General features: G+C 53.0%; 1 protein-coding gene across 1 annotated transcript in view; it reads right to left on the bottom strand.

The window, feature by feature from the left end:
• The window catches only part of ABCC5 (ATP binding cassette subfamily C member 5), a 209,198-nt gene that overhangs the window by 86,751 nt on the left and 95,529 nt on the right, over nucleotides 1-26,918 (bottom strand). Inside the window, exons 13-14 of the mRNA XM_075340366.1 lie at nucleotides 10,274-10,398; nucleotides 9,829-9,901 (exon numbers count right to left, since the gene is read on the bottom strand). Coding sequence (XP_075196481.1) covers nucleotides 9,829-9,901; nucleotides 10,274-10,398 — 198 coding nt within the window. The remainder of the gene's footprint in view (nucleotides 1-9,828; nucleotides 9,902-10,273; nucleotides 10,399-26,918) is intronic.

Below are 26,918 nucleotides of genomic sequence, written 5' to 3'. Positions count from 1 at the left end.
GCGCTGGATGTACCCTTGACCAGAAGGTCGTCCAGATAAGGAAGCACTGCTAACCCCTGGAGGTGCAGGACCGCAATCACTGCCGCCATGACCTTGGTGAATACCCGAGTGGCGTGGCTAACCCGAAGGGGAGAGCCACGAATTGGAAATGATCCTCTCCTATCGCAAAACGTAACCAACGCTGATGTGACACTGCGATTGGCACATGTAGATAGGCATCTCTGATGTCGATGGACGCCAGGAACTCCCCTTGGGTCATAGAGGCAATGACTGATCGCAGAGACTCCATGCGAAAATGCCGCACCCGGACATGCTTGTTGAGAAGCTTGAGATCCAGGATGGGCCGGAAGGTACCGTCCTTTTTTGGAACTAGGAAGAGATTCGAGTAAAAACCTCTGAACCGTTCCTGAGCGGGAACTGGGACAATCACTCCGTTTGCCTGCAAGGATGCCACGGCCTGTGAGAAGGCGGCGGCCTTGGAGCAGGGGAGAGTTGAGAGAAAAAATCTGTTTGGAGGGCTGGAAGAGAATTCTATCCTGTAGCGTAAGATATGATGTCTCTCACCCACTGATCGGAGACTTGCTTTAACCAAACGTCGCCAAAGTGGGAGAGCCTGCCACCGACTAAGGACGTGGCTGGAGCGGGCCGAGAGTCATGAGAAAGCTGCCTTAGTGGCAGAACCTCCTGCGGTCTTCTGCGGACGCGCTTTTGGGCGCAAGTTGGATTTCTGATCCTTGGCTGAGTTAGCAGACGAGGCGGAAGGCTTAGAGGATGACCAGTTGGAGGAACGAAAGGAACGAAACCTCGATTGATTCCTACCCTGGGCGGGTTTCCTAGTCTTGGTTTGTGGCATGGAAGTACTCTTCCCGCCAGTAGCTTCTTTAATGATTTCATCCAGCTGTTCACCAAACAGCCGTGAACCAGCAAAAGGGAGCCCAGCAAGAAACTTCTTGGAAGAAGCATTTGCCTTCCACTCTCGAAGCCACAAAATCCTGCGGATAACAAGAGAATTGGCTGAAGCCACCGCAGTGTGGTGAGCAGCCTCTAGCATGGCAGACATGGCATAAGATGAAAAAGCTGAAGCCTGAGCAGTTAAGGTAACCATCTCAGGCATAGATTCCTTGGTGAGGGAATGCATCTCCTCTAGAGAAGCAGAGATGGCTTTGAGAGCCCACACTGCTGCAAAAGTTGGGGAAAACGCGGCCCCCGCAGCTTCATACACAGATTTGGCCAGAAGGTCAATCTGACGGTCAGTGGAATCCTTAAGTGAGGTGCCGTCAGCCACCGACACAACGGTCCGGGCTGATAGCCTAGACACCGGAGGGTCTACCTTTAGGGAGTGAGACCACTCCTTGACCACCTCAGGTGGAAATGGAAACCGGTCATCAGAACCACGCTTTGGAAAGCGTTTGTCAGGGCAGGCCCTGGGCTTGGTCACAGCGGTCTGAAAACTGGAGTGGTTAAAGAACACACTCTTCACTCTCTTAGGCGAGGTAAACTGATGTTTTTCTGCCAAAGAGAGTTGCTCCTCTGACACTGGCGGATTGAGATCCGAATAGAAGCAATCAAATCACTAAGATCTGAGTCACCCTCAGAGAAATCGATGGGATACATAGCCTCCGAGCCCCCAGTGAGGGCATCCTCCTCATCTTGAGAGTCAGCTCTTGAGACAGAGCCGTGGGATGGGGAGGGGGAGGAAACCCTGCGCCTTCTCTTAGAAGGACGGGGTCTGGGATCAGAAGATGAATCCTCCGTGAGCTCCGATGGACGGAGGTCAGAGGATAGGAGTCCTCTGTCAAGAGTATTAGAGGCACCCTGTGAGGGAGGCTGATGCATATTCATCAAAGTCCTGGACAAAAGTCCCATGGACTCAGCAAATGACTGGGATATGGACCTAGAAAAGGACTCTACCCAGGCCGGGGGTTCAGTCACAGGTGCAGCAGCAGCCTGAGAGACCACTGGGGGTGAGACTCCAGGCTGTGGCACCGCCAAGTTAGAGCAGACATCACAATGTGGACAGGTGCTCGGCTCAGGCAGCAGGAGCTTACATGCAGTGCATGCAGAATAAAGCTTTGGAGCCTTGCTCCTTGTGTGAGACATGCTGCTGGAGTGGGGGCTTTGCAGAGAATGAACCCCAGGGAGAATATACAGAGGTCCACAACCGGAGACCGGCTGTGGCTTACCAGACCGCTGAGCGCAGCACCTCAGCACAGATGCAGAATGCAGGATGTCCCAGAGCAGAGTGAACTCTGCCTGAGAAACTAGGGGGCGTTCCTATAAAAGAGCGGGAACTGGAGGGCTATAGAGACCTGCAGGGAAGGAGGGACGCCCCAGCAGTGGGGAGTGTCCCTCCCCTGTGTAGAACGGCCACCGGGAGGAGACGAACCTGTCCCTCTGCATGAGTGACATGCGAGGGCAGGAAAATGAAACTAGGCCTCCGGCGAAGCCGGAGCCTAAATTTAAGCGGCGAGGCCGACAAGCAGGCACCATCGGCTTGGTTCTCAGGCAAAAGCTAGAGAACCCGCCGGAAAAGTTAAAACAATCACATACAGCATACTCTCCCCTTACAATAAAGAACCGGGAACCCCAACATAAATGTCTCAGGTACTTAGCTGCTGAGACGCAGGGCCATGTCCCTGGGGATGAGTGCTCCGATCCAGCAGAACCCTCAAGGGGCTGTGGATGGAGACCGGACTCCTGCCAGGCATGGAGACCGTGCTGGCTCCCACTTCAAGCCAGAGCCCAGAAGGGATGGTGAAGGAGCGCGGCATGTAAGGCTACAGCCTTGTAAATCAACCTTAACAACACCGCCGACACAGTGGGGTGAGAAGGGACATGCCGGGAGTCCAGACATGGACCCGCTTTTCTTCAAACTCTTTCCAAAAGTCAAACAAATCAGATGAGAATGCATGTGTGGATGTATGCCTCCTTACACAAAGCAATAAACTGGCTAGGACTGGCTACCAGGGGGTGTATAAGCTCAGAGGGAGGAGCTACACTTTTAAGTGTAGTACTTTGTGTGTCCTCCGGAGGCAGAAGATAAACACCCATGGTCTGGGTCTCCCAAAGGAACGATAAAGAAATGTAATGTGTCCATCCTTGTCCCCATACTGTAGCAATGTGCCCAATCTTGTGCTGTGTACTAATGTGCCCAGTATTTAGTAAAGTCCTCATTACGGTCCCTTTTTTGTCCCCTATTATGCCATTGTTCACATACACACAAAAAAAATTATTCTCAACTGTCCTCCATTCCTGCGGTGACCTGCTTCTTGCGAACCGCAGGCACATAAACCCCTCAATGATCTCGTGCTGTGCCGCCACTGCAATCAACAAGTAAAGTGATGAGGGTAGACTCCAGCGTCGGCACCATGCACCGAACGTGATCATGAAGGGGTCTATGTGCCTGCGGTCTGCAAGAAGCAGGTAAGAGGACACTGCAGGAACAGAATACAGGTGAAAGAAGGGAATTTTGTTTACTTACCGTAAATTCCTTTTCTTCTAGCTCCAATTGGGAGACCCAGACAATTGGGTGTATAGCTACTGCCTCCGGAGGCCACACAAAGCATTACACTTAAAAGTGTAAGGCCCCTCCCCTTCTGCCTATACACCCCCCGTGGGATCACGGGTTCCTCAGTTTTAGTGCCAAAGCAAGAAGGAGGAAAGCCAATAACTGGTTTAAGAACAAATTCAATCCGAAGGAACATCGGAGAACCGAAACCATTCAACATGAACAACATGTGTACCCGAACAAACAAAAATCCCTAAGCAAACAGGGCGGGTGCTGGGTCTCCCAATTGGAGCTAGAAGAAAAGGAATTTACGGTAAGTAAACAAAATTCCCTTCTTCTTTGTCGCTCCTAATTGGGAGACCCAGACAATTGGGACGTCCAAAAGCAGTCCCTGGGTGGGTATAATAACCCCTCGTGATAGGACCGTAAAAACAGCCCTACCCTACAGGTGGGCCGTCGCCGCCTGAAGGACTTGTCTACCTAGGCTGGCGTCCGCCGAAGCGTAGGTATGCACTTGATAGTGTTTGGTAAAAGTGTGCAGACTCGACCAGGTAGCCGCCTGGCACACCTGCTGAGCCGTAGCCTGGTGTCGTAATGCCCAGGACGCACCCACGGCTCTGGTAGAATGGGCCTTCAGCCCTGAGGGAACCGGAAGCCCAGCAGAACGGTAGGCTTCAAGAATTGGTTCCTTGATCCACCGAGCTAGGGTGGTTTTGGAAGCTTGCGACCCTTTGCGCTGACCAGCGACAAGGACAAAGAGTGCATCCGAGCGGCGCAGGGGCGCCGTGCGGGAAATGTAGATCCTGAGCGCTCTCACGAGATCCAACAAATGCAAATCCTTTTCACATTGATGAACTGGATGAGGGCACAAGGAAGGCAAGGAGATATCCTGATTAAGATGAAACGGGGATACCACCTTAGGGAGAAACTCCGGAATAGGGCGCAAAACCACCTTGTCCTGGTGAATCACCAGGAAGGGAGATTTGCATGACAGCGCTGCTAGCTCGGACACTCTCCGGAGAGACGTGACCGCTACTAGAAAGGCCACTTTCTGTGAAAGGCGAGAAAGGGAAACATCCCTCATAGGCTCGAAAGGCGGCTTCTGAAGAACAATTAGAACCCTGTTCCGATCCCAGGGCTCTAACGGCCGCTTGTAAGGAGGGACGATATGACAGACCCCTTGCAGGAACGTGCGTACCTGAGGAAGTCGTGCTAGGCGCTTCTGAAAAAATACAGATAGCGCTGAGACTTGCCCCTTGAGGGAGCTGAGCGACAAACCTTTTTCCAACCCGGATTGCAGGAAGGAAAGAAAAGTAGGCAAACTAAATGGCCAGGGAGAGACTCCCTGAGCAGAGCACCAAGACAAGAATATTTTCCACGTCCTGTGGTATATCTTGGCGGAGGTAGGTTCTCTGGCCTGTCTCATGGTGGCAATGACCTCTTGAGACAATCCTGAACCCGCTAGGATCCAGGACTCAATGGCCACACAGTCAGGTTCAGGGCCGCAGAATTCTGATGGAAAAACGTCCCTTGAGACAGCAAGTCTGGTCGGTCTGGTAGTGCCCACGGTTGGCCTACCGCGAGGTGCCACAGATCCGGGTACCACGACCTCCTTGGCCAGTCTGGAGCGACGAGGATGGCGCGGCGGCAGTCGGACCTGATCTTGCGCAGCACTCTGGGCAACAGAGCCAGAGGTGGAAACACATAAGGAAGCCGGAACTGCGACCAATCTTGAACTAAGGCGTCTGCCGCCAGAGCTCGGTGATCGTGAGACCGTGCCATGAAAACTGGGACCTTGTTGTTGTGCCGGGACGCCATTAGGTCGACGTCCGGCATCCCCCAGCGGCGACAGATCTCTTGAAACACGTCCGGGTGAAGAGACCATTCCCCTGCGTCCATACCCTGGCGACTGAGGAAGTCTGCTTCCCAGTTGTCCACGCCTGGGATGTGAACTGCGGATATGGTGGAGGCCGTGGCTTCCACCCACGTCAGAATCCGCCGGACTTCCTGGAAGGCTTGCCGACTGCGAGTTCCTCCTTGGTGGTTGATGTATGCCACCGCTGTGGAGTTGTCCGACTGAATACGGATCTGCTTGCCTTCCAGCCACTGCTGGAAGGCTTGTAGGGCAAGATACACTGCTCTGATCTCCAGAACGTTGATCTGAAGAGTGGACTCTTGCTGAGTCCACGTACCTTGAGCCCTGTGGTGGAGAAAGACTGCTCCCCACCCTGACAGACTCGCATCTGTCGTCACTACCGCCCAGGATGGGGGTAGGAAGGATTTCCCTTTCGACAATGAGGTGGGAAGCAGCCACCATCGAAGAGAATCCTTGGCCGCCTGAGAGAGAGAGACGTTGCTGTCGAGGGACTTCGACCTCCCGTCCCATTGGCGGAGAATGTCCCATTGTAGTGGACGCAGATGAAACTGCGCGAAAGGGACTGCCTCTATTGCTGCCACCATCTTCCCTAGGAAGTGCATGAGGCGTCTCAAGGGGTGTGACTGACCTTGAAGGAGAGATTGCACCCCTGTCTGCAATGAACGCTATTTGACAAGCGGAAGCTTCACTACCGCTGAGAGAGTATGAAACTCCATGCCAAGATATGTTATCGACTGGGTCGGGGTTAGATTCGACTTGGAAAAGTTGATGATCCACCCGAAACCCTGGAGGGTCTCCAGCGCCACGTTCAGGCTGTGTTGGCATGCCTCTTGAGAAGGCGCCTTGACCAGCAGATCGTCTAAGTAAGGGATCACGGAGTGTCCCTGAGAGTGTAGGACTGCAACTACAGCTGCCATGACTTTGGTGAAGACCCGTGGGGCTGTCGCCAGACCAAAAGGCAGGGCTACGAACTGAAGGTGTTCGTCTCCTATAACGAAGCGTAGAAAACGCTGATGCTCTGGAGCAATCGGTACGTGGAGATAAGCATCCTTGATGTCTATCGATGCTAGGAAATCTCCTTGAGACATTGCGGCGATGACGGATCGGAGGGATTCCATCCGGAACCGTCTGGTTCTCACGTGGTTGTTGAGAAGTTTTAGGTCCAGAACGGGACGGAAAGACCCGTCCTTTTTTGGTACCACAAACAAATTGGAGTAAAAACCGTGACCTTGCTCTTGAAGAGGAACAGGGATCACCACTCCTTCCGCCTTTAGAGTGCACACCGCCTGCAGGAGAGCATCGGCTCGGTCGGGAGGCGGAGACGTTCTGAAGAATCGAGTTGGAGGACGAGAACTGAACTCTATCCTGTACCCGTGAGACAGAATGTCTCGCACCCAACGGTCTTGGACCTGTGGCAGCCAAATGTCGCCAAAGCGGGAGAGCCTGCCACCGACCGAGGATGCGGAGGGAGGAGGCCGGAAGTCATGAGGAAGCCGCCTTGGTAGCGGGTCTTCCGGCTGTCTTTTTTGGGCGTGACTGAGCCCGCCAAGAATCTGAACTCCTCTGATCCTTTTGAGTCCTTTTGGACGAGGAGAATTGGGACCTGCCCGAACCTCGAAAGGACCGAAACCCCGACTGTCCCCTCCTCTGTTGGGGTTAGTTTTGTCTGGGCTGAGGTAAGGATGAATCCTTACCCTTGGACTATTTAATGATTTCATCCAAGCGCTCACCAAACAGCCGGTCACCCGAAAATGGCAAACTGGTTAAACATTTTTTGGAAGCAGAATCTGCTTTCCATTCCCTTAACCACAAGGCTCTGCGTAAAACCACGGAGTTGGCAGATGCCACTGCCGTACGGCTCGTAGAGTCCAGGACAGCATTAATCGCGTAAGACGCAAATGCAGACATTTGAGAGGTTAAGGATGCCACCTGCGGAACAGATGTACGTGTGACCGTGTCAATCTGTGCAAGACCAGCTGAAATAGCTTGGAGTGCCCATACGGCTGCGAATGCAGGAGCAAACGACGCGCCGATAGCCTCATAGATGGATTTCAACCAGAGCTCCATCTGTCTGTCAGTGGCATCTTTAAGTGCAGCCCCATCCTCCACTGCAACTATGGATCTAGCCGCAAGCCTGGAGATAGGGGGATCCACCTTGGGACACTGGGTCCAGCTCTTGACCACGTCAGGAGGAAAGGGATAACGTGTATCCTTAAGCCGTTTGGAGAAACGCTTATCTGGATAAGCGTGGTGTTTCTGGACTGCCTGTGTAAAGTCAGAATGGTCCAGAAAAGTACTTAATTTACGCTTGGGAAATCTGAAATGGAATTTCTCCTGCTGTGAAGCTGACTCCTCCACTTGAGGAGCTGGGGGAGAAATATCCAACATTTTATTGATGGACGCGATAAGATTGTTCACTATGGCGTCACCATCAGGAGTATCTAGATTGAGAGCGGTCTCAGGATCAGAATCCTGATCAGCTATTTCCGGCTCATCACACAGAGAATCCTCCTGCTGAGAGCCTGACCAGTGAGATGATGTAGAGGGCCGCTCATAGCGAGCTCTCTTAGGCTGTCTGGGACTGTCGTCCGTGTCAGAGCCATCACCCTGGGATGCGTGGGACACCCCCGGAGCTGTTCCAACTGAGGGGGGCCAGGGAGCAATGAATCAACAGTGCCCATGGTCTGAGTTACTGGTCTAGACTGCAAAGTTTCTAGAATCTGAGACATAGTCACAGATAATCTATCCGCAAAAATTGCAAACTCTGTCCCCGTCACCTGGACAGTATTCACAGGTGGATCTCTCTGGGACACCTCCAGCAGAGGCCCTGGCCGAGCAGGGAGCACAGGGACCGAACACTGCACACAATGGGGGTCAGTGGAACAGCCTCACAAGCGGTGCAAGCAGCATAAAAAGCCTGTGCCTTGGCACCCCTGTTTTTTGCGGACGACATGCTGTATTCTCCACAGAGCAATCCAGGAGGGTATATAGCCAAGAATCACCAGCGACCGTTTAGTGCAATGTATTAGCATGCATGCATAAAAATACAAATGAACACTTTCACTAGTGGGGTCAGCACCGGAGGGTGCCGCTTACCGCCCGCTAAAAGCGGGTGTGTAGTCGCCAGAATCCCGTGCCTGGGTGTCCCAGAACTTGTCTCCCCTTTCCAGCTCAGCCTGCACATCAGGAATGGCTGCCGGCGTTCTGTGAAGAGGGGCGGACCGTGGGCGTGCCTCAGACAAAGTGCGGGAAACTGGCTTCCCACTGTGCTCAATGTGAGGGCTGGAGTATGTAAAGCAGATTCCAACCCTCGGCGCTGACTTTCTGTATAGCGTCCCGCCCTTCCCCTGACTGGCAGGCCTGGGGGCGGGAACGAAACGGAACTAGGCCGCAAAAGCCGGGGACTCTAGTAAAAAGCGCGGCCGACAAATCTGCACGGCCAGCGCGGAAGTCCCCGGCGCACCACAAGTCCCAGCCGCGTCGCAGTAAAAACTGTCAGCAGGGGCCGGCGCGGCAGTTCCCCACACACTAACTCCCTTAGCAAGCTGTGGAAGTGTGGCACAAGCGCAGCAGCGCTATTGTCCCCGGCGCACTAACACACCCAGCAATGCTGCAGTGTGTGCGCGGTCTGTACGGGGACACAGAGTACCTTGGCGTAGCAGGGCCCTGTCCCTGACGATACTCCGCTCCATATCCAGCAGATTCCCCAGGGGCTGTGGACGGAGCACGGTCTCTGTGCCTGGAGACCGGTAAATCCCACTTCACCCAGAGCCCAAAGGGGGATGGGGAAGGATGCAGCATGTGGGCTCCAGCCTCTGTACCCGCAATGGGTACCTCAACCTTAACAAACACCGCCGATACAAAGTGGGGTGAGAAGGGAGCATGCTGGGGGCCCAAGTATGGGCTCTCTTTTCTTCCAACCGACATAGTCAGCAGCTGCTGCTGACTAAAACAGTGGAGCTATGCGTGGATGTCTGACCTCCTTCGCACAAAGCTTGAAAACTGAGGAACCCGTGATCCCACGGGGGGTGTATAGGCAGAAGGGGAGGGGCCTTACACTTTTAAGTGTAATGCTTTGTGTGGCCTCTGGAGGCAGTAGCTATACACCCAATTGTCTGGGTCTCCCAATTAGGAGCGACAAAGAAATAACTTTTTGCGGGAACCTCACTCGAGTATAAGCAGAGGGTGGCGTTTTCAGCATAAAAAATAGGATGCAAAACTCGGATTATACTTGAGTATATAGCGTATATACAAGTGGGTTATTATTTAAATAGTAAACTCAACAGGCAATTCTTTCTCTCTTTTATCACTTGTTAAAGCAGTACAGTAGTGATGAATCTTAAAGGAATTATTTATAATCATGGAATATATCATATGGTGAACTAACAGTTAAGGTACACACTAGGTTTGCAATGGAAATGGCAATGTACATTATAGAACTCACCTCTGTCAAGTCACTATTGGGCAGAATTGCCAAATCTGGTCTCAGACAGCAAACGCTTAACACAGTGTTATACCTATAGACAGAAACATAAAGTAAAATATAAAGATATAAGATATAAAGATCAAAATAATTCTGTAATTAATAAAACAATGCAGCTTTGTGATACAAGTGCTAAAACTTTAACTGTGTGCACAACTATTAGTCAAGTGAGTATTTTGATCATTTCATCATCTGTATGAAGATCTTCCAACTCCAAACTGTATAAACATGAATACTTATCAAATGAAGCATATCACGGGATGAGTATTTGTGTAATGGGGGTGTGTGGCCCAAAGATAATGAAATCCTTTATCAAGGTGTGCAAAATTATTAGGCAGCTTGCTTTCCTGAGGCAAAATGGGTAAGGGCTGTAATTTAGTTTTGAACCCGTTACTAATCCACATACCTTTCCTCATCATATTCTTTTCCAAACAGAATGTTGTCTCTTAGTGTAGCATTCAATATCCATGCCTGCTGAGCAACATAGGCAAAGGACCCATTGACAGCTATGCTGCCCTCTAAAAGTGTCATCTGCAAAGAACACACAACTGAGTAAGTCATTCGGAAAAGGCAGAAGAAGAAAAGACACAGAATGGCAGATACTAGTTACACTATCATTTCTCAAATCAGGAACCTCCGCTTATCAAGAGAAGATGGACCATTGTGACCATTATGTTCACATATAATAAAATCAGGACTATAGGCAGCAAACACACATGGGTCGAAAGCTCATGAAAATGGACAAATTAAAAAATATACCGTATTTCTCTATCGCTTTCATTGGGGGACACAGGACCATGGGTGTATGCTGATGTGACTAGGAGGCTGACACTAAGTAGACATAAAAAAAGTTAGCTCCTCCCTAGCAGTGTACACCCTGAGCCGGAGGCGGATCTATGCCAGTTTTTTGCTTAGTGTCGTAGGAGGCTGAAGTGGGCCCATATCTCTGTGGGCCAACCTCAGCCTAGGCTATTCCTTTTTTCCGTTTTTTTTCATGCCATACAGCGCCGCTCAGCCTTCTCATCTCTTCTAGGCTTTTGTCTCTTCTGCGGGCCAGCATCAGAGAGAACCCTCGCCTTCTCTTCTCTACGGGGTACCGTCCCCAGGGTCGCTTGAGGCGACCCCAGGCCCTATCCCCCTCCGGCCCCATGGTACCACCCCAGGGGCTGCTTGGGGACCGACATTGTTAATTTTTTAAGGGCACACACTCCCCGTCGACCCCTATGGTACCGTCCCAAGGGGTGCTTCTGGTGGAGCCGGCGAGGAATTATCTGCTGTCAGAATCGCAGGCTCGGCAGCGCAGGAGCGTTCACAGCACCAGGCCTCCCCCAGCGTTCTTTCCTGGTACCCTGGGCCCAGGCAGAGGTTTTTTCACTGCAGCGCAGGAGCGCTCTGCTGTCTCCCTCACAGCTCCCCAGCCCCCTTACTGATGCCTTCCAGAAGCGGATTCACTCACCGGGGGCTGCAGCAGTCGAGGATGGGACCCGTGGATCTGAGCGACGAGCAGGGACGCAGGTAAGATCTGCTCCGCTCGCAGCGCTGCGCTCCCGGCGGCCGCCGCTCACTAATTTAGTCCCCGGCTTGGGGCCTACCTTGGGCCGGAGCGCGCCACCCCCCTGTTTGCGCGCGCGCGCGCGTTTTTCCGGCTACGCCCCCCTCTTCTTCTGCCCGGAGACAGCCAGCTCAGCCTGCAGCACGCCCCCATTCCTCCCAGCGTCCCCTACTACACAGGACCCAGAGAGAGGATCACAACTGCAGCGCAGGAGCGCTCTGCATCAACAGGCCTCCCCAGCGTTCACTTTTCACTGGGCCCAGGCAGGGGATCGTGGTCACCACATCTCCCCAGGCAACTCTACGGCAGGCAGGATGGGGCCGAGGAGCACAGCGACGCCGGCAGAACGCAGGTAAGACTTCTCTGCGCTCAGCGCTGCACTCCCGGGGGCCACCCACTACTCTAGCCCCCTGCTTCAGCATGCCTCAGGCCTCAGCCCTCCGCCTCACCGTTTGCGCGCGTGTGCTTCTTTCCCAAGCATGACCCCTGCAGTTCCTGCCCGGTCCCTCGACCGACCTCCCCTACTGTTAAAAAAAATAAATAAATAATTGAAGGACTGCGTTTTTTCCTTCAGCAATACTGTCCCCGCAGTCTCTGAGTCCCCTGCTGACCTGGGTGGGACACAGGACCTGGGTGGGTTCTGCTCCTGCTTAGGAACAGACTATACCTCTTTAATTTTTTTTTTCCCCTTTTCTCCTGTCTCCCCCCTAATGTCACTAGTGGTTTATTCCTAAGCACCGTATAGCTTTTTATGCATGCACAGCCTGCTAGGTAAAATCCTCCCAATCCAGGCTACGCCCCCCGCTCGGCTTGCGCCCCATATTACTGCCAGCACCCGAGCTCCGCTGCGCTCCCTTATCCGGAGGGGTAGACCCTCTATCCCAGTCTGTGGACTCTCGCTCAAGGGCGTCTAGGACCATCGCGCAGGCGTTGCAGTCGCTCCCTACGCCCGGCCATGCCCCCCCCGGTCCAGCTGGCTCTGGACAACAGTCGGTCTGATCCAGACCCCACTGCCGGAGCGTAGAAGGGGACCTGTTCGGCCTCCTCTCAAGTCCTCCCGGAGATCTCTCCTCGTCTCCGAGACCGGCCGACCCCTTTTATCAGGAGAAGAGTCGGATGCAGCCCCGATGCTGATTCCAGATCACAGGGTCGATGTCAGAGGTAGGGTGGATAGTCCGGTCAAAGCGGTAAGTCGTACGGCAAAGCTACAGACGGACTCTGTGGCTACCCAGTGTTTGCATGTCCCATTCAAACAGGTTAAGCGGGCACACAGGCAATTCGGTGGCCATTCAGAATTTGCTGAAATTCTATACAAGCACAGACGACAACCGATCAAGATATCCAACAATGGTAAGTCGTTTGATTTACTTTTCTCCTTCCCTGAGGCTCTCAGGAAGAAATGGGCAGGCTCACCTATGGTCGCCCTCCTGTTTTTTTCCATCTGTCATCTTCCAATACTATCTCTCCTGCACAGGGCATCGCTCCGAGACGGCACGGATCAAAACACCCCAGGATGTCCCGGGCCGCTAACCTCCACAACGATCTTCGCACGGGATCGAGCAATCCGGAGTTCTCAACATGGCTACACAGATCGCTCTGGCGGGTGAGTACATACTCATCGCATCTCTTTCACAGCCTACTGCGCAGTGCAGGCGGCTAGCAGCACGGGGGCCATCTATCGGGCGATCTGGCTCAGAGCCTGGGATGCGGACGCGGCTTCTAGGATATCACTTACAGCCCTCCCCTTTACAGAAGGTCGTCTGTTTGGGGACTGGCTTGATCAGATTATCGACGAGATCACAGGAGCTTCTATTCCACACACAAGAAAACCAGGCCCCCGTTGAGGAACAGGAAGTTTCTCTCCTTCAAAATAAAGCCCTTTCTGGCGTTTCTCAGCCACGCCAGACATCACAGTCGACGTCCGGATCACAGCGCTACCCCGCTAGATGACTCTTGGTCGTTGCGCGCGGGCGCAGACCAGGTGAAGGGGGGGCCCCTGTCTCATCTCAATCACGTATGGCGGACTTGGATCATGGACTCCTGGGTCGGAGAGATGCTGGTCTCAGGGTACATAACAGAGTTTTCAGCAAGTCTATCGTCGGACATACAGGTCGCACCTAATTTGCCAACAGCACAGATGTTCCTGCGTCTCGCAATAGCAGACGATCATGTTTCGTGATTCCGTACCTGGACGCCTTGTTGATCGGGGGTTCTTCTTTTTGACAACTGTCTCCCAAGTGTTCAGGTCACCAACGATATCCTGTCCCGACTCGGCTAGCTCATCATTCGTAAGAGAGCCCTCTCTGACCCCGGCCAGCAGGATTACCTGTCTAGGCATGGAGTTCGATACCATCCAAGGACGCGTATCCCTCCAAAGAGACCTCCAGATCCTCCGTCACTCCAAGCCGCAGAGTCCCCAGTCGGATGGTGGCGGCGATAGAGGCGGTTCCGTTTGCCGCTTCCACCTTCGTCTCCTTCAGCTGACTGGGCCGAACAGATGGGACAATTCTCTATTCACCTTGAATCGCAAGATACAATTGACTCCGGGAACCCGCCGCCCACTTTTATGGTGGACCAGCGGCCTTCATCGGTCCAGTGGAATGTCTTTCATACCAGTACACTGGCAGGCAGACATCACCGATATCAGTTTTTCTGACTGGAGGGCGGTGTTCCAAAAACACACGGCTCACGGTCGGTGGTCCTCCCAGGAGAGCTGTCTGCCTATCAATTTTTTTTTAGGGATCAGAGTTTTTTCTCCGAGCCCTACAGATTTTTTTCAGTCCTTCATACAAGAATCGCCATTCAGAATCCAGTCGGACATCACCTGGGCGGAACAAGGAGCGTCTTGGCGATGACATAGGTGAATAAGATCTTACGGTGGGCATAGCCTCTCCACTCCAGATTTTTGTCCGCAATCATTTTCCCCGCCGTGGAGAATTGGGCAGCAGACTATATTAGCAAGGTCTGGCGGCAGGCGAAGGATCCCTCAACAGAGAGGCTCTCGAATGGATCGGCCTCAGATGAGATATTCCGAATGTGGACCTGATGGCTTCTCGATTCAACAATCAAGTCACAAGAGTCCTCAAGAAACTCAAAGCAGAGGGCATCCCAGTGACTCTCATTGCCATGGATTGTCCCAGGCAAGCGTTGTTCGCAGAGCTCACGCAGCTCATCAGACACCCCTTGGTGGCTTCCAGTTCGTCGGCACTTCCCGTCGCAAAAGTCCTCTTTTTCCGTCAATGTTCAGGGGTTCTCAATTTGACCGCATGGCTGTGGAACCAGGGCTACAAGCCCAGGCAGGCTCTTTCCCACAGGTGTTACAGACCAGGGTCAGAACTCAGAAGCCTCCGTCTTCAAACATCTACTACCGCACCGGAAAGGCCTCTTCTCAAGAGTGTGAGGTCAACGTCAACTCATCTCCACTGGATCTGTCACTCCCAGTGTTAGTGGCCTTCCGACAGTCAGGCTTACAGGTGGGTCTCTCGCCAGCAATTACAGGTGGGTCTCTCGCCAGCAACCTTCGAAGGGCAGGTGTCGGCTCCATCTGTCTTTTCCAGAGAATTCTTGCATCTCGGCCGCAAATCAGGACGTTCATCCAAGGAGTCGTCCATCTGGCACCGCTAGATCGTTCCCCGCTAGAGCCATGGGACCTCCAGCTGGCTCTAGGGTCTCTTCAATTAGCCCCCGTTCGATCCTCAATCTCACGCCTATCCGGGAAGGTGGCTTTGTTGAGGGCAGTCACTTCAATCAGAGGAAGGTCTGCTCTGTAAGCCCTCTCATGCGGGTCACTTTTTCTTATTTTTTTCACCAAGACGAGATTGTTCGGCACCAGTCTCAGTTTTTTTTTCTACCGGATGTAGTATCTGAATGAGGTGATGGTGGCTCCATCCTTCGGTCCAGCCTCCATTCGATTCTTGGAGAGGTCACGGCTTACACCGGATGTAGTGCGAGCTCGGAGGAGCTACGTTTCGAGATCCGCGCCCCTCTAATCCTGTAGGCCAGGGCGAATAGGCCGTCCAAGATGCAGAGTCAATTTTTCTCTGAGGGGTGTAAAAGCCTTTCCACCTGTGCAATTGGGGCGTCTAGGACAATCAGACGCCAGGCGTCAGCCAAGCAAGTCTACAGAGCCGCCGTGTAGTCAAGCTTTTCATACCTTGTCCAGGGTTTCCAGGATACAGCAAGCGGCTGTCGCACACCTATGATAAGCCGGTATACTTTTGCACCGAGCATTCTTACAGAGTTTTTCGATATGTTTTGAATCTGTATGATTACTCGTGTACCCACCCAGGGACTGCTTTTGGACATCCCATGGTCCTGTGTCCCCCAATGAAAGCGATAGAGAAAGAAGGATTTTTGTGTACTCACCGTAAAATCTCTTTCTCTGAGTCTTCATTGGGGGACACAGCACCCACCCTGTTTGGATATGGGGTTGCTCTTAGTTGCCGGATGTTACTGCTTCTTTATGGAACCACGTTCTTCTGTACCCAGCTTAGTTATGTTATTATATATATATATAGATAGATTTATATACAGTATAGGTTTAAATAAGATACTGTGTGTTTCTTGTTATTACCTTGATTTAGTTATGGTTGTTCAGGTTTCTCCTACTACTGCTTGTACACTAAACTGGCATAGATCCGCCTCCGGCTCAGGTTGTACACTGCTAGGGAGGAGCTAACTTTTTTTATATGTCTACTTAGTGTCAGCCTCCTAGTCACAGCAGCATACAACCATGGTCCTGTGTCCCCCAATGAAGACTCAGAGAAAGAGATTTTACGGTGAGTACACAAAAGAAGGGAATTTTGTTTACTTACCGTAAATTCCTTTTCTTCTAGCTCCAATTGGGAGACCCAGACAATTGGGTGTATAGCTACTGCCTCCGGAGGCCACACAAAGTATTACACTAAAAAGTGTAAGGCCCCTCCCCTTCTGGCTATACACCCCCCCGTGGGATCACGGGCTCCTCAGTTTTAGTGCAAAAGCAAGAAGGAGGAAAGCCAATAACTGTTTTAAAGACAAATTCAATCCGAGGAACAACATCGGAGAACTGAACTCTTCAACATGAACAACATGTGCACCCGAAAAAACAAAATCCCTAAGAAAACAGGGCGGGTGCTGGGTCTCCCAATTGGAGCTAGAAGAAAAGGAATTTACGGTAAGTAAACAAAATTCCCTTCTTCTTTGTCGCTCCTAATTGGGAGACCCAGACAATTGGGACGTCCAAAAGCAGTCCCTGGGTGGGTAAAAGAATACCTCGTGATAGGGCCGTCAAACAGCCCTTTCCTACAGGTGGGCCACCGCCGCCTGAAGGACTTGTCTACCTAGGCTGGCATCCGCCGAAGCGTAGGTATGCACCTGATAATGCTTGGTAAAAGTGTGCAGACTCGACCAGGTAGCCGCCTGGCACACCTGCTGAGCCGTAGCCTGGTGCCGTAATGCCCAGGACGCACCCACGGCTCTGGTAGAATGGGCCTTCAGTCCTGATGGAATCGGAAGCCCAGCAAAACGGTAGGTGTGAAGAATTGGTTCCTTGATCCACCGCGCCAGGGTGGATTTGGAAGCTTGCGACCCCTTACGCTGACCAGCGACAAGGATAAAGAGTGCATCCGAGCGGCGCAGGGGCACCGTGCGGGAAATGTAGATCCTGAGTGCTCTCACCAGATCCAATAAATGCAAACCTTTTTCAAATTGGTGAACTGGATGCGGACACAAAGACGGTAAAGTGATATCCTGGTTGAGATGAAAGGAGGATACCACCTTAGGAAGAAATTCTGGAATTGGACGCAGAACTACCTTGTCCTGGTGAAATACTAGGAAGGGAGATCTGCATGATAACGCCGCCAGCTCGGACACTCTCCGAAGAGACGTGACCGCCACTAGAAAGGCCACTTTCTGTGAAAGACGAGAAAGGGAAACATCCTTCAAAGGCTCGAAAGGCGGCTTCTGGAGAGCAATTAGGACCTTGTTCAGATCCCAGGGCTCCAACGGCCGCTTGTAAGGGGGGACGATATGACAAACCCCTTGCAGGAACGTGCGTACCTGAGGAAGTCGCGCTAGGCGCTTCTGAAAAAATACGGATAGCGCGGAGACTTGACCTTTAAGGGAGCCGAGCGACAAACCTTTTTCCAACCCAGACTGCAGGAAGGAAAGAAAAATAGGCAATGCAAATGGCCAGGGAGAAACTCCCTGAGCAGAGCACCAAGATAAGAATATCTTCCACGTCCTGTGGTAGATCTTGGCGGAGGATGGTTCCCTAGCCTGTCTCATGGTGGCAACCACTTCATGAGATAAACCTGAGGCCGCTAGGATCCAGGACTCAATGGCCACACAGTCAGGTTCAGGGCCGCAGAATTCAGATGGAAAAACGGCCCTTGAGACAGCAAGTCTGGACGGTCTGGCAGAGCCCACGGTTGGCCTACCGTGAGGTGCCACAGATCCGGGTACCACGACCTCCTTGGCCAGTCTGGAGCGACGAGGATGGCGCGGCGGCAGTCGGCCCTGATCTTGCGCAGCACCCTGGGCAACAACGCCAGAGGTGGGAACACATAAGGTAGCCTGAACTGCGACCAATCCTGAACTAGGGCGTCTGCCGCCAGAGCTCGGTAATCGTGGGATCGCGCCATGAAAACCGGGACCTTGTTGTTGTGCCGTGACGCCATCAGGTCGACGTCCGGCATCCCCCAGCGGCGACAGATCTCCTGAAACACGTCCGGGTGAAGGGACCATTCCCCTGCGTCCATGCCCTGGCGACTGAGAAAGTCTGCTTCCCAGTTTTCCACGCCTGGTATGTGAACTGCGGATATGGTGGATGCCGTGTCTTCCACCCACGTCAGAATCCGCCGGACTTCCTGGAAGGCCTGCCGACTGCGTGTTCCCCCTTGGTGGTTGATGTATGCCACCGCTGTGGAGTTGTCCGACTGAATTCGGATCTGCTTGCCTGCTAGCCACTGCTGGAAGGCTTGTAGGGCAAGATAGACTGCTCTGATTTCCAGAACATTGATTTGAAGGGTGGACTCTTTCCGAGTCCACGTACCGTGAGCCCTGTGGTGGAGAAACACTGCTCCCCACCCTGACAGGCTCGCGTCCGTCGTGACCACCGCCCAGGATGGGGGTAGGAACGACTTTCCTTTCGACAATGAGGTGGGAAGAAGCCACCACCGGAGAGAGTCCTTGGCTGTCTGAGAGAGGGAGACATCCCTGTCGAGGGATGTCGACTTCCCGTCCCATTGGCGGAGAATGTCCCATTGAAGTGGACGCAGATGAAACTGCGCGAAAGGTACTGCTTCCATTGCTGCTACCATCTTCCCTAGGAAGTGCATGAGGCGCCTCAAGGGGTGCGACTGGCCCTGAAGGAGAGATTGCACCCCTGTCTGTAGTGAACACTGTTTGTCCAGTGGAAGTTTCACTATCGCTGAGAGAGTATGAAACTCCATGCCAAGATATGTTAGTGATTGGGTCGGGGTTAGATTTGACTTTGAAAAGTTGATAATCCACCCGAAACCCTGGAGAGTCTTCAGTGCCACGTTCAGGCTGTGCTGGCATGCCTCTTGAGAGGGTGCCTTGATAAGTAGATCGTCCAAATACGGAATCACAGAGTGACCTTGCGAGTGCAGGACTGCCACTACTGCTGCCATAACCTTGGTAAAGACCCGAGGGGCTGTCGCCAGCCCGAAAGGTAGAGCTACGAACTGCAGGTGTTCGCTTCCTACAACGAAGCGTAGAAAACGCTGATGCTCTGGCGCAATCGGCACGTGGAGATAAGCATCCTTGATGTCTATTGATGCTAGGAAATCTCCTTGAGACATTGAGGCGATGACGGAGCGGAGGGATTCCATCCGGAACCGCCTGGTTTTCACGTGTTTGTTGAGCAGCTTTAGATCCAGGACGGGACGGAACGACCCGTCCTTCTTTGGCACCACAAACAAATTGGAGTAAAAACCGCGACCTCGTTCCTGAAGAGGAACGGGAGTCACCACTCCTTCCGCCTTTAGGGCGGACACCGCTTGCAGAAGAGCATCTGCTCGGTCGGGAGGTGGAGAAGTTCTGAAGAAGCGAGTTGGAGGACGAGAACTGAACTCTATCCTGTACCCGTGAGACAGAATGTCTCTCACCCAACGGTCTTTGACCTGTGACAGCCAAATGTCGCCAAAGCGGGAGAGCCTGCCACCGACCGAGGATGCGGAGAGAGGAGGCTGAAAGTCATGAGGAAGCCGTCTTGGTAACGGTTCTTCCGGCTGTCTTTTTTGGTCGTGATTGAGTCCGCCAAGAATCTGAGCCCCTCTGATCCTTTTGAGTCCTTTTGGACGAGGAGAATTGGGACCTGCCTGAGCCTCGAAAGGACCGAAAACCAGACTGTCCCCTCCTCTGTTGGGGTTTGTTTTGTCTGGGTTGAGGTAAGGATGAATCCTTACCCTTGGAGTGTTTAATGATTTCATCCAAACGCTCACCAAACAGTCGGTCACGAGAAAAAGGCAAACTGGTTAAGCACTTCTTGGAAGCAGAATCTGCCTTCCATTCTCTCAACCACAAGGCTCTACGTAAAACCACGGAGTTGGCAGACGCCACTGCCGTACGGCTCGTAGAGTCTAGGACAGCATTAATCGCGTAAGACGCGAATGCAGACATTTGAGAGGTCAAGGGCGCCACCTGCGGAGCAGATGTACGTGTGACCGTGTCGACCTGTGTAAGCCCAGCTGAAATAGCTTGGAGTGCCCATACGGCTGCGAATGCTGGCGCCAACGACGCTCCAATAGCTTCATAGATGGATTTCAACCAGAGCTCCATCTGTCTGTCAGTGGCATCTTTAAGTGCCGCCCCATCTTCCACTGCAACTAAGGATCTAGCTGCAAGCCTGGAGATTGGAGGGTCCACCTTGGGACACTGGGTCCAGCCCTTGACCACGTCAGGGGGAAAAGGATATCGTGTATCTTTAAGCCGTTTGGAGAAACGCTTATCTGGATAAGCGTGGTGTTTCTGGATAGCGTCTCTAAAGTCAGAGTGGTCCAGAAAAGTGCTCAATTTACGCTTGGGATACCTGAAATGGAATTTCTCCTGCTGTGAGGCTGACTCCTCCGCAGGAGGAGCTGGTGGAGAAATATCTAACATTCTATTGATGGACGCTATAAGATCATTCACTATGGCGTCACCATCAGGTGTATCCAGATTGAGAACGGTCCCAGGATCAGAATCCTGATCAGCCACATCCGCCTCATCACACAGAGAGTCGTCCAGCTGGGACCCTGACCAGTGTGATGAAGTTGAGGGCCGCTCATAGCGAGCCCGCTTAGGCCGTCTGGGACTGTCGTCCGAGTCAGAGTCGTCACCCTGGGGTGCATGCGACACCTCCTGAGCTCGGGAGTGATCCAGCTGAGGGGGACCAGGGAGCAATGATTCAACAGTGCCCATGGTCTGAGTTACTGGTCTAGACTGCAATGTTTCAAGAATTTTAGACAGAGTCATAGACAATCTGTCAGCAAAAACTGCAAACTCCGTCCCTGTCACCTGGACAGCATTCACAGGTGGTTCTCCCTGGGTCACCTCTAGCAGTGGCCCCGGCTGAGCAAGTGCCACAGGGGCTGAGCACTGCACATAATGGGGGTCAGTGGAACCTGCCGGTAGAGCAGCCCCACATGCGGTACAAGCAGCATATAAAGTCTGTGCCTTGGCACGTTTGCTTTTTGCGGACGACATGCTGTTGTCTGCCTTGAGTAACCTAGGAGGGTATATAGCAGAGAGTCACCAGCGACCGTACAGTGTAATGTATAGCATGCAAGCACAAAAATACAAAGTACACTTCGGCACAAGTGGGGGTGAGCCCTTGAGGGCTGCTTACCGCCCGCTGAAAAGCGGGTGTGAGGTCGCAGAATCCCGTGTCTGGGTCTCCCAGTCTCCCCTCTCCAGCTCAGCGTGCAGACAGGAATGGCTGCCGGCGTCCTGTGAGGAGGGGCGGACCGTGGGCGTGCCACAAACAAAGTGCGGGAAACTGACGTCCCACTGTGCCCAGTGTGAGGGCTGGAGTATGTAAAGCAGACTCCAGCCCTCAGCGCTGATGGTCTGTACAGCGTCCCGCCCTCCCCCTGACTGGCAGGTCTGGGGGCGGGAACGAAACGAACTAGGCCGCAAAAGCCGGGGACTGTAGTAATAAGCGCGGCCGTCATACATGCACGGCTAGCGCGGAAGTCCCCGGCGCACCACAAGTCCCAGCCGCGTCGCAGTGAAAACTGACCCCAGCGGCCGGCGCGGCCGTTCGTACTAAGTCTACTCACTCAGCAGCGCTGTAGTGAGGAATGGCACAAGCGCAGCAGCGCTGATGTCCCCGGCGCACTAACACGCCCAGCATGCTGCGGTGTGCGCGCGGTATGCCCGGGGACACAGAGTACCTTAACGAAGCAGGGCCCTGTCCCTGACGATACTCAGCTCCATATCCAGCCGATTCTCCGGGGGCTGTGGAAGGAGCACGGTCTCAGTGCCTGGAGACCGGTAAAGTCCCACTTCACCCAGAGCCCTAATGGGGATGGGGAAGGAATCAGCATGTGGGCTCCAGCCTCCGTACCCGCAATGGGTACCTCAACCTTAACAAACACCGCCGACAGAAAGTGGGGTGAGAAGGGAGCATGCTGGGGGCCCTAGTATGGGCCCTCTTTTCTTCCATCCGACATAGTCAGCAGCTGCTGCTGACTAAACAGTGGAGCTATGCGTGGATGTCTGACCTCCTTCGCACAAAGCATAAAACTGAGGAGCCCGTGATCCCACGGGGGGGTGTATAGCCAGAAGGGGAGGGGCCTTACACTTTTTAGTGTAATACTTTGTGTGGCCTCCGGAGGCAGTAGCTATACACCCAATTGTCTGGGTCTCCCAATTAGGAGCGACAAAGAAATCCTTCTTTTTCGCTTTATAAGACGCACTTTTGTTCCCCCAAATTTTGGGGGAAAGTAGGGGGTGCGTCTTATGATCCGAATATACGGATTATATACTGCAGGGTCCAGGGGAGGTGGGGGCCACTCTGGAGCCGTGCTGGAGGCTGAGGGAGGCTGGTAGAGGCAGGTGAAAGCTGCGGGCGGCAGCGTTAGATCTCCTGCTCCCGCTCATATAATGTGCACAGCAGCTGTCCATCACCGTGGTGCTGAAACCGCACTGTGGTGATGGGCTGGGGCAGCGGCGCATATTATATCTGCCTGTGTTTCCCTTTGATCGCACATGCCCCCCTGTGTTAGCTATGGCCCCCATGCTGCTGCCCATACTAAAATAAAAAACTCTTTCCTTACCTCCTCCTGCGTGTCTCCCCGGTCTCCCTCCTGCTGCTGTGATCAGGCACGCAGAAATATCACTCTACTGTGCCGATCACATGACCACACCGAGAACCAGGAAGTAGGAAGTGTAGGAGACAGGAGGAGCTCAACCCAGGGAGACACGAGGCAGGACAGTGCTGGAGAAGGTAAGGAAAGAGTTTATTTTACTAAAAGCAGCAACATGGGGGCACATTCTAACACAGGGTGATGTGTGCCAGCCACAGTGGGCCGTGTGCCAGGCACAATGGGCCGTGTGCCAGGCACAGTGGGCCGTGTGCCAGGCACAGTGGGCCGTGTGCCAGCCACAGGGGGCCGTGTGCCAGCCACAGGGGGCCGTGTGCCAGCCATAGAGGACGTGTGCCAGCCATAGAGGACGTGTGCCAGCCATAGAGGACGTGTGCCAGCCATAGGGGACATGTGGCATCACTGGGGACCATGTGTCAGCTACAGGAGGCCGTGTGCTAGCCATAGGGGCCGTGTGCCAGCCATAGGGGCCGTGTGCCAGCCATAGAGGACAAGTGCCAGCAATAGGGAACATGTGGCATCACTGGGGGCTGTGTGCCAGCCACAGGGGGCCGTGTGCCAGCCATAGGGGGCCGTGTGCCAGCCATAGGGGACATGTGGCATCACTGGGGCTGTATGCCAGCCACAGGGAGCCGTGTGCCAGCCACAGGGAGCCGTGTGCCAGCCATAGGGGCTGTGTGCCAGCCATAGGGGACGTGTGCCAGCCATAGGGGACGTGTGCCAGCAATAGGGGACGTGTGCCAGCAATAGGGGACGTGTGGCATCACTGGGGGCTGTGTGCCAGCCATAGAGGACGTGTGGCATCACTGGGGGATGTGTGCCAGCACAAGGGTGCTATATTCAATATAAGGTGGCCATATCCAGATTAAGCGGGCTAATTTTAGGATGGGGGGGGCTATGAGGGACATATACCCTATATGATTTGTTAGACGGACACTGGCATTATAAGACGTACCCCATTTATTAAAAAATTCTCTATTACTTCACCAAATTTGGGGGTGCGTCTTATAAAGCGAAAAATACGGTACATATTACTTTAGGTAAAAATGAATAGTGTAAAATCATTTAGCCAAAAAAAAGTCATCAAAAGTAAAGTAGTCAGTCATGTTGGAAATCAAGAGAAAGTGCAAACTAAACACAGGTGTTTGTGTACATGTACTGTATGTGTATACATATATATATATATATATATATATATATATATATATATATATATATATATATAGCTAGCACATATACATACATATACACACACACACACACACACACACACATACATATACACACACACACACACACACACATACATAGAAACACACACAACTGTGTGTTGTTCAAACAGAGTATACTATATATAGTGAACCATATACACAAAAGAAGGGAATTTTGTTACTTACCGTAAATTCCTTTTCTTCTAGCTCCTATTGGGAGACCCAGACGATTGGGTGTATAGCTACTGCCTCCGGAGGCCACACAAAGCATTACACTAAAAAGTGTAAGGCCCCTCCCCTTCTGGCTATACACCCCCAGTGGGATCACTGGCTCACCAGTTTTAGTGCAAAAGCAAGAAGGAGGAAAGCCAATAACTGGTTTAAACAAATTCACTCCGAGTAACATCGGAGAACTGAAAAACCGTTCAACATGAACAACATGTGTACCCGAAAACACCCAAAAATCCCGAAGGACAACAGGGCGGGTGCTGGGTCTCCCAATAGGAGCTAGAAGAAAAGGAATTTACGGTAAGTAACAAAATTCCCTTCTTCTTCGGCGCTCCATTGGGAGACCCAGACGATTGGGACGTCCAAAAGCTGTCCCTGGGTGGGTAAAGAATACCTCATGATAGAGCTGCAAGACAGCCCTCCCCTATAGGGAGGCAACTGCCGCCTGCAGGACTCTTCTACCTAGGCTGGCGTCCGCCGAAGCATAGGTATGCACCTGATAATGTTTGGTGAAAGTGTGCAGACTCGACCAGGTAGCTGCCTGGCACACCTGTTGAGCCGTAGCCTGGTGTCGCAATGCCCAGGACGCACCCACGGCTCTGGTAGAATGGGCCTTCAGCCCTGATGGAACCGGAAGCCCAGCAGAACGGTAGGCTTCAAGAATTGGTTCTTTGATCCATCGAGCCAGGGTGGCCTTAGAAGCCTGCGACCCTTTGCGCTTACCAGCGACAAGGACAAAGAGTGCATCCGAACGGCGCAAGGGCGCCGTGCGGGAAATGTAGATTCTGAGTGCTCTCACCAGATCTAACAAATGTAAATCCTTCTCATACCGATGAACTGCATGAGGACAAAACGAAGGCAAAGAGATATCCTGATTAAGATGAAAAGAGGATACCACCTTCGGGAGAAACTCCTGAATGGGGCGCAGCACTACCTTGTCCTGGTGGAAGACCAGGAAGGGAGCCTTGGATGACAGCGCTGCCAGCTCAGACACTCTCCGAAGAGATGTGATCGCTACCAGAAAAGCCACTTTCTGTGATAGTCTAGAAAGTGAAACCTCCCTCAGAGGCTCGAAGGGCGGCTTCTGGAGGGCAACTAGTACCCTGTTCAGATCCCATGGATCTAACGGCCGCTTGTACGGGGGTACGATATGGCAAACCCCCTGTAGGAACGTGCGCACCTTAGGAAGGCGTGCCAAACGCCTCTGAAAAAATACGGATAGCGCCGAGACCTGACCTTTAAGGGAGCCGAGCGACAAACCTTTTTCTAACCCAGATTGCAGGAAAGATAGAAAGGTAGGCAATGCAAATGGCCAGGGAGACACTCCCTGAGCAGAGCACCAGGATAAGAATATCCTCCACGTTCTGTGGTAGATTTTAGCGGACGTGGGCTTCCTAGCCTGTCTCATGGTGGCAACGACCCCTTGGGATAATCCTGAAGACGCTAGGATCCAGGACTCAATGGCCACACAGTCAGGTTCAGGGCCGCAGAATTCCGATGGAAAAACGGCCCTTGGGACAGTAAGTCTGGTCGGTCTGGTAGTGCCCACGGTTGGTCGACCGTGAGATGCCACAGATCCGGATACCACGCCCTCCTCGGCCAGTCTGGGGCGACGAGTATGACGCGGCTGCAATCGGATCTGATCTTGCGTAGCACTCTGGGCAAGAGTGCCAGAGGTGGAAACACATAAGGGAGCCGGAACTGCGACCAATCTTGCACTAGGGCGTCTGCCGCCAGAGCTCTTTGATCGCGAGACCGTGCCATGAAGGTTGGGACCTTGTTGTTGTGCCGGGACGCCATTAGGTCGACGTCCGGCCTTCCCCATCGGCGACAGATTTCCTGAAACACGTCCGGGTGAAGGGACCATTCCCCTGCGTCCATGCCCTGGCGACTGAGGAAGTCTGCTTCCCAATTTTCTACGCCGGGGATGTGAACTGCGGATATGGTGGAGGCCGTGGCTTCCACCCACATCAGAATCCGCCGGACTTCCTGGAAGGCTTGCCGACTGCGTGTCCCCCCTTGGTGGTTGATGTATGCCACCGCTGTGGAGTTGTCCGACTGAATTCGGATCTGCCTTCCTTCCAGCCACTGCTGGAAGGCTAGTAGGGCAAGATACACTGCTCTGATTTCCAGAACATTGATCTGAAGGGTGGACTCCTGCTGAGTCCACGTACCCTGAGCCCTGTGGTGGAGAAAAACTGCTCCCCACCCTGACAGACTCGCGTCTGTCGTGACCACCGCCCAAGACGGTGGTAGGAAGGATCTTCCCTGTGATAATGAGGTGGGAAGAAGCCACCATTGCAGAGAGTCCTTGGCCGTCTGTGAAAGGGATACTTTCCTGTTCAGGGATGTTGACTTCCCGTCCCATTGGCGGAGAATGTCCCATTGAAGTGGACGCAGATGAAACTGCGTAAACGGAACCGCCTCCATTGCCGCCACCATCTTCCCGAGGAAGTGCATGAGGCGTCTTAAGGAGTGCGACTGACCTTGAAGGAGAGTCTGCACCCGAGTCTGTAGTGACCGCTGCTTGTCCAGCGGAAGCTTCACTAGCGCTGAGAGGGTATGAAACTCCATGCCAAGATACGTTAGTGATTGGGTCGGTGACAGGTTTGACTTTGAGAAGTTGATGATCCACCCGAACGTCTGGAGGGTCTCCAGCGCAACATTCAGGCTGAGTTGGCATGCCTCTTGAGAGGGTGCCTTGCCAAGTAGATCGTCCAAGTAAGGGATCACAGAGTGTCCCTGTGA

This window comes from Anomaloglossus baeobatrachus, chromosome 3, assembly GCF_048569485.1.
Source record: "Anomaloglossus baeobatrachus isolate aAnoBae1 chromosome 3, aAnoBae1.hap1, whole genome shotgun sequence".
NCBI lineage: Eukaryota > Metazoa > Chordata > Amphibia > Anura > Aromobatidae > Anomaloglossus > Anomaloglossus baeobatrachus.
The sequence above is the reverse complement of the archived record's forward strand: the minus strand, read 5'-3'. Positions and strand labels throughout refer to the sequence as shown.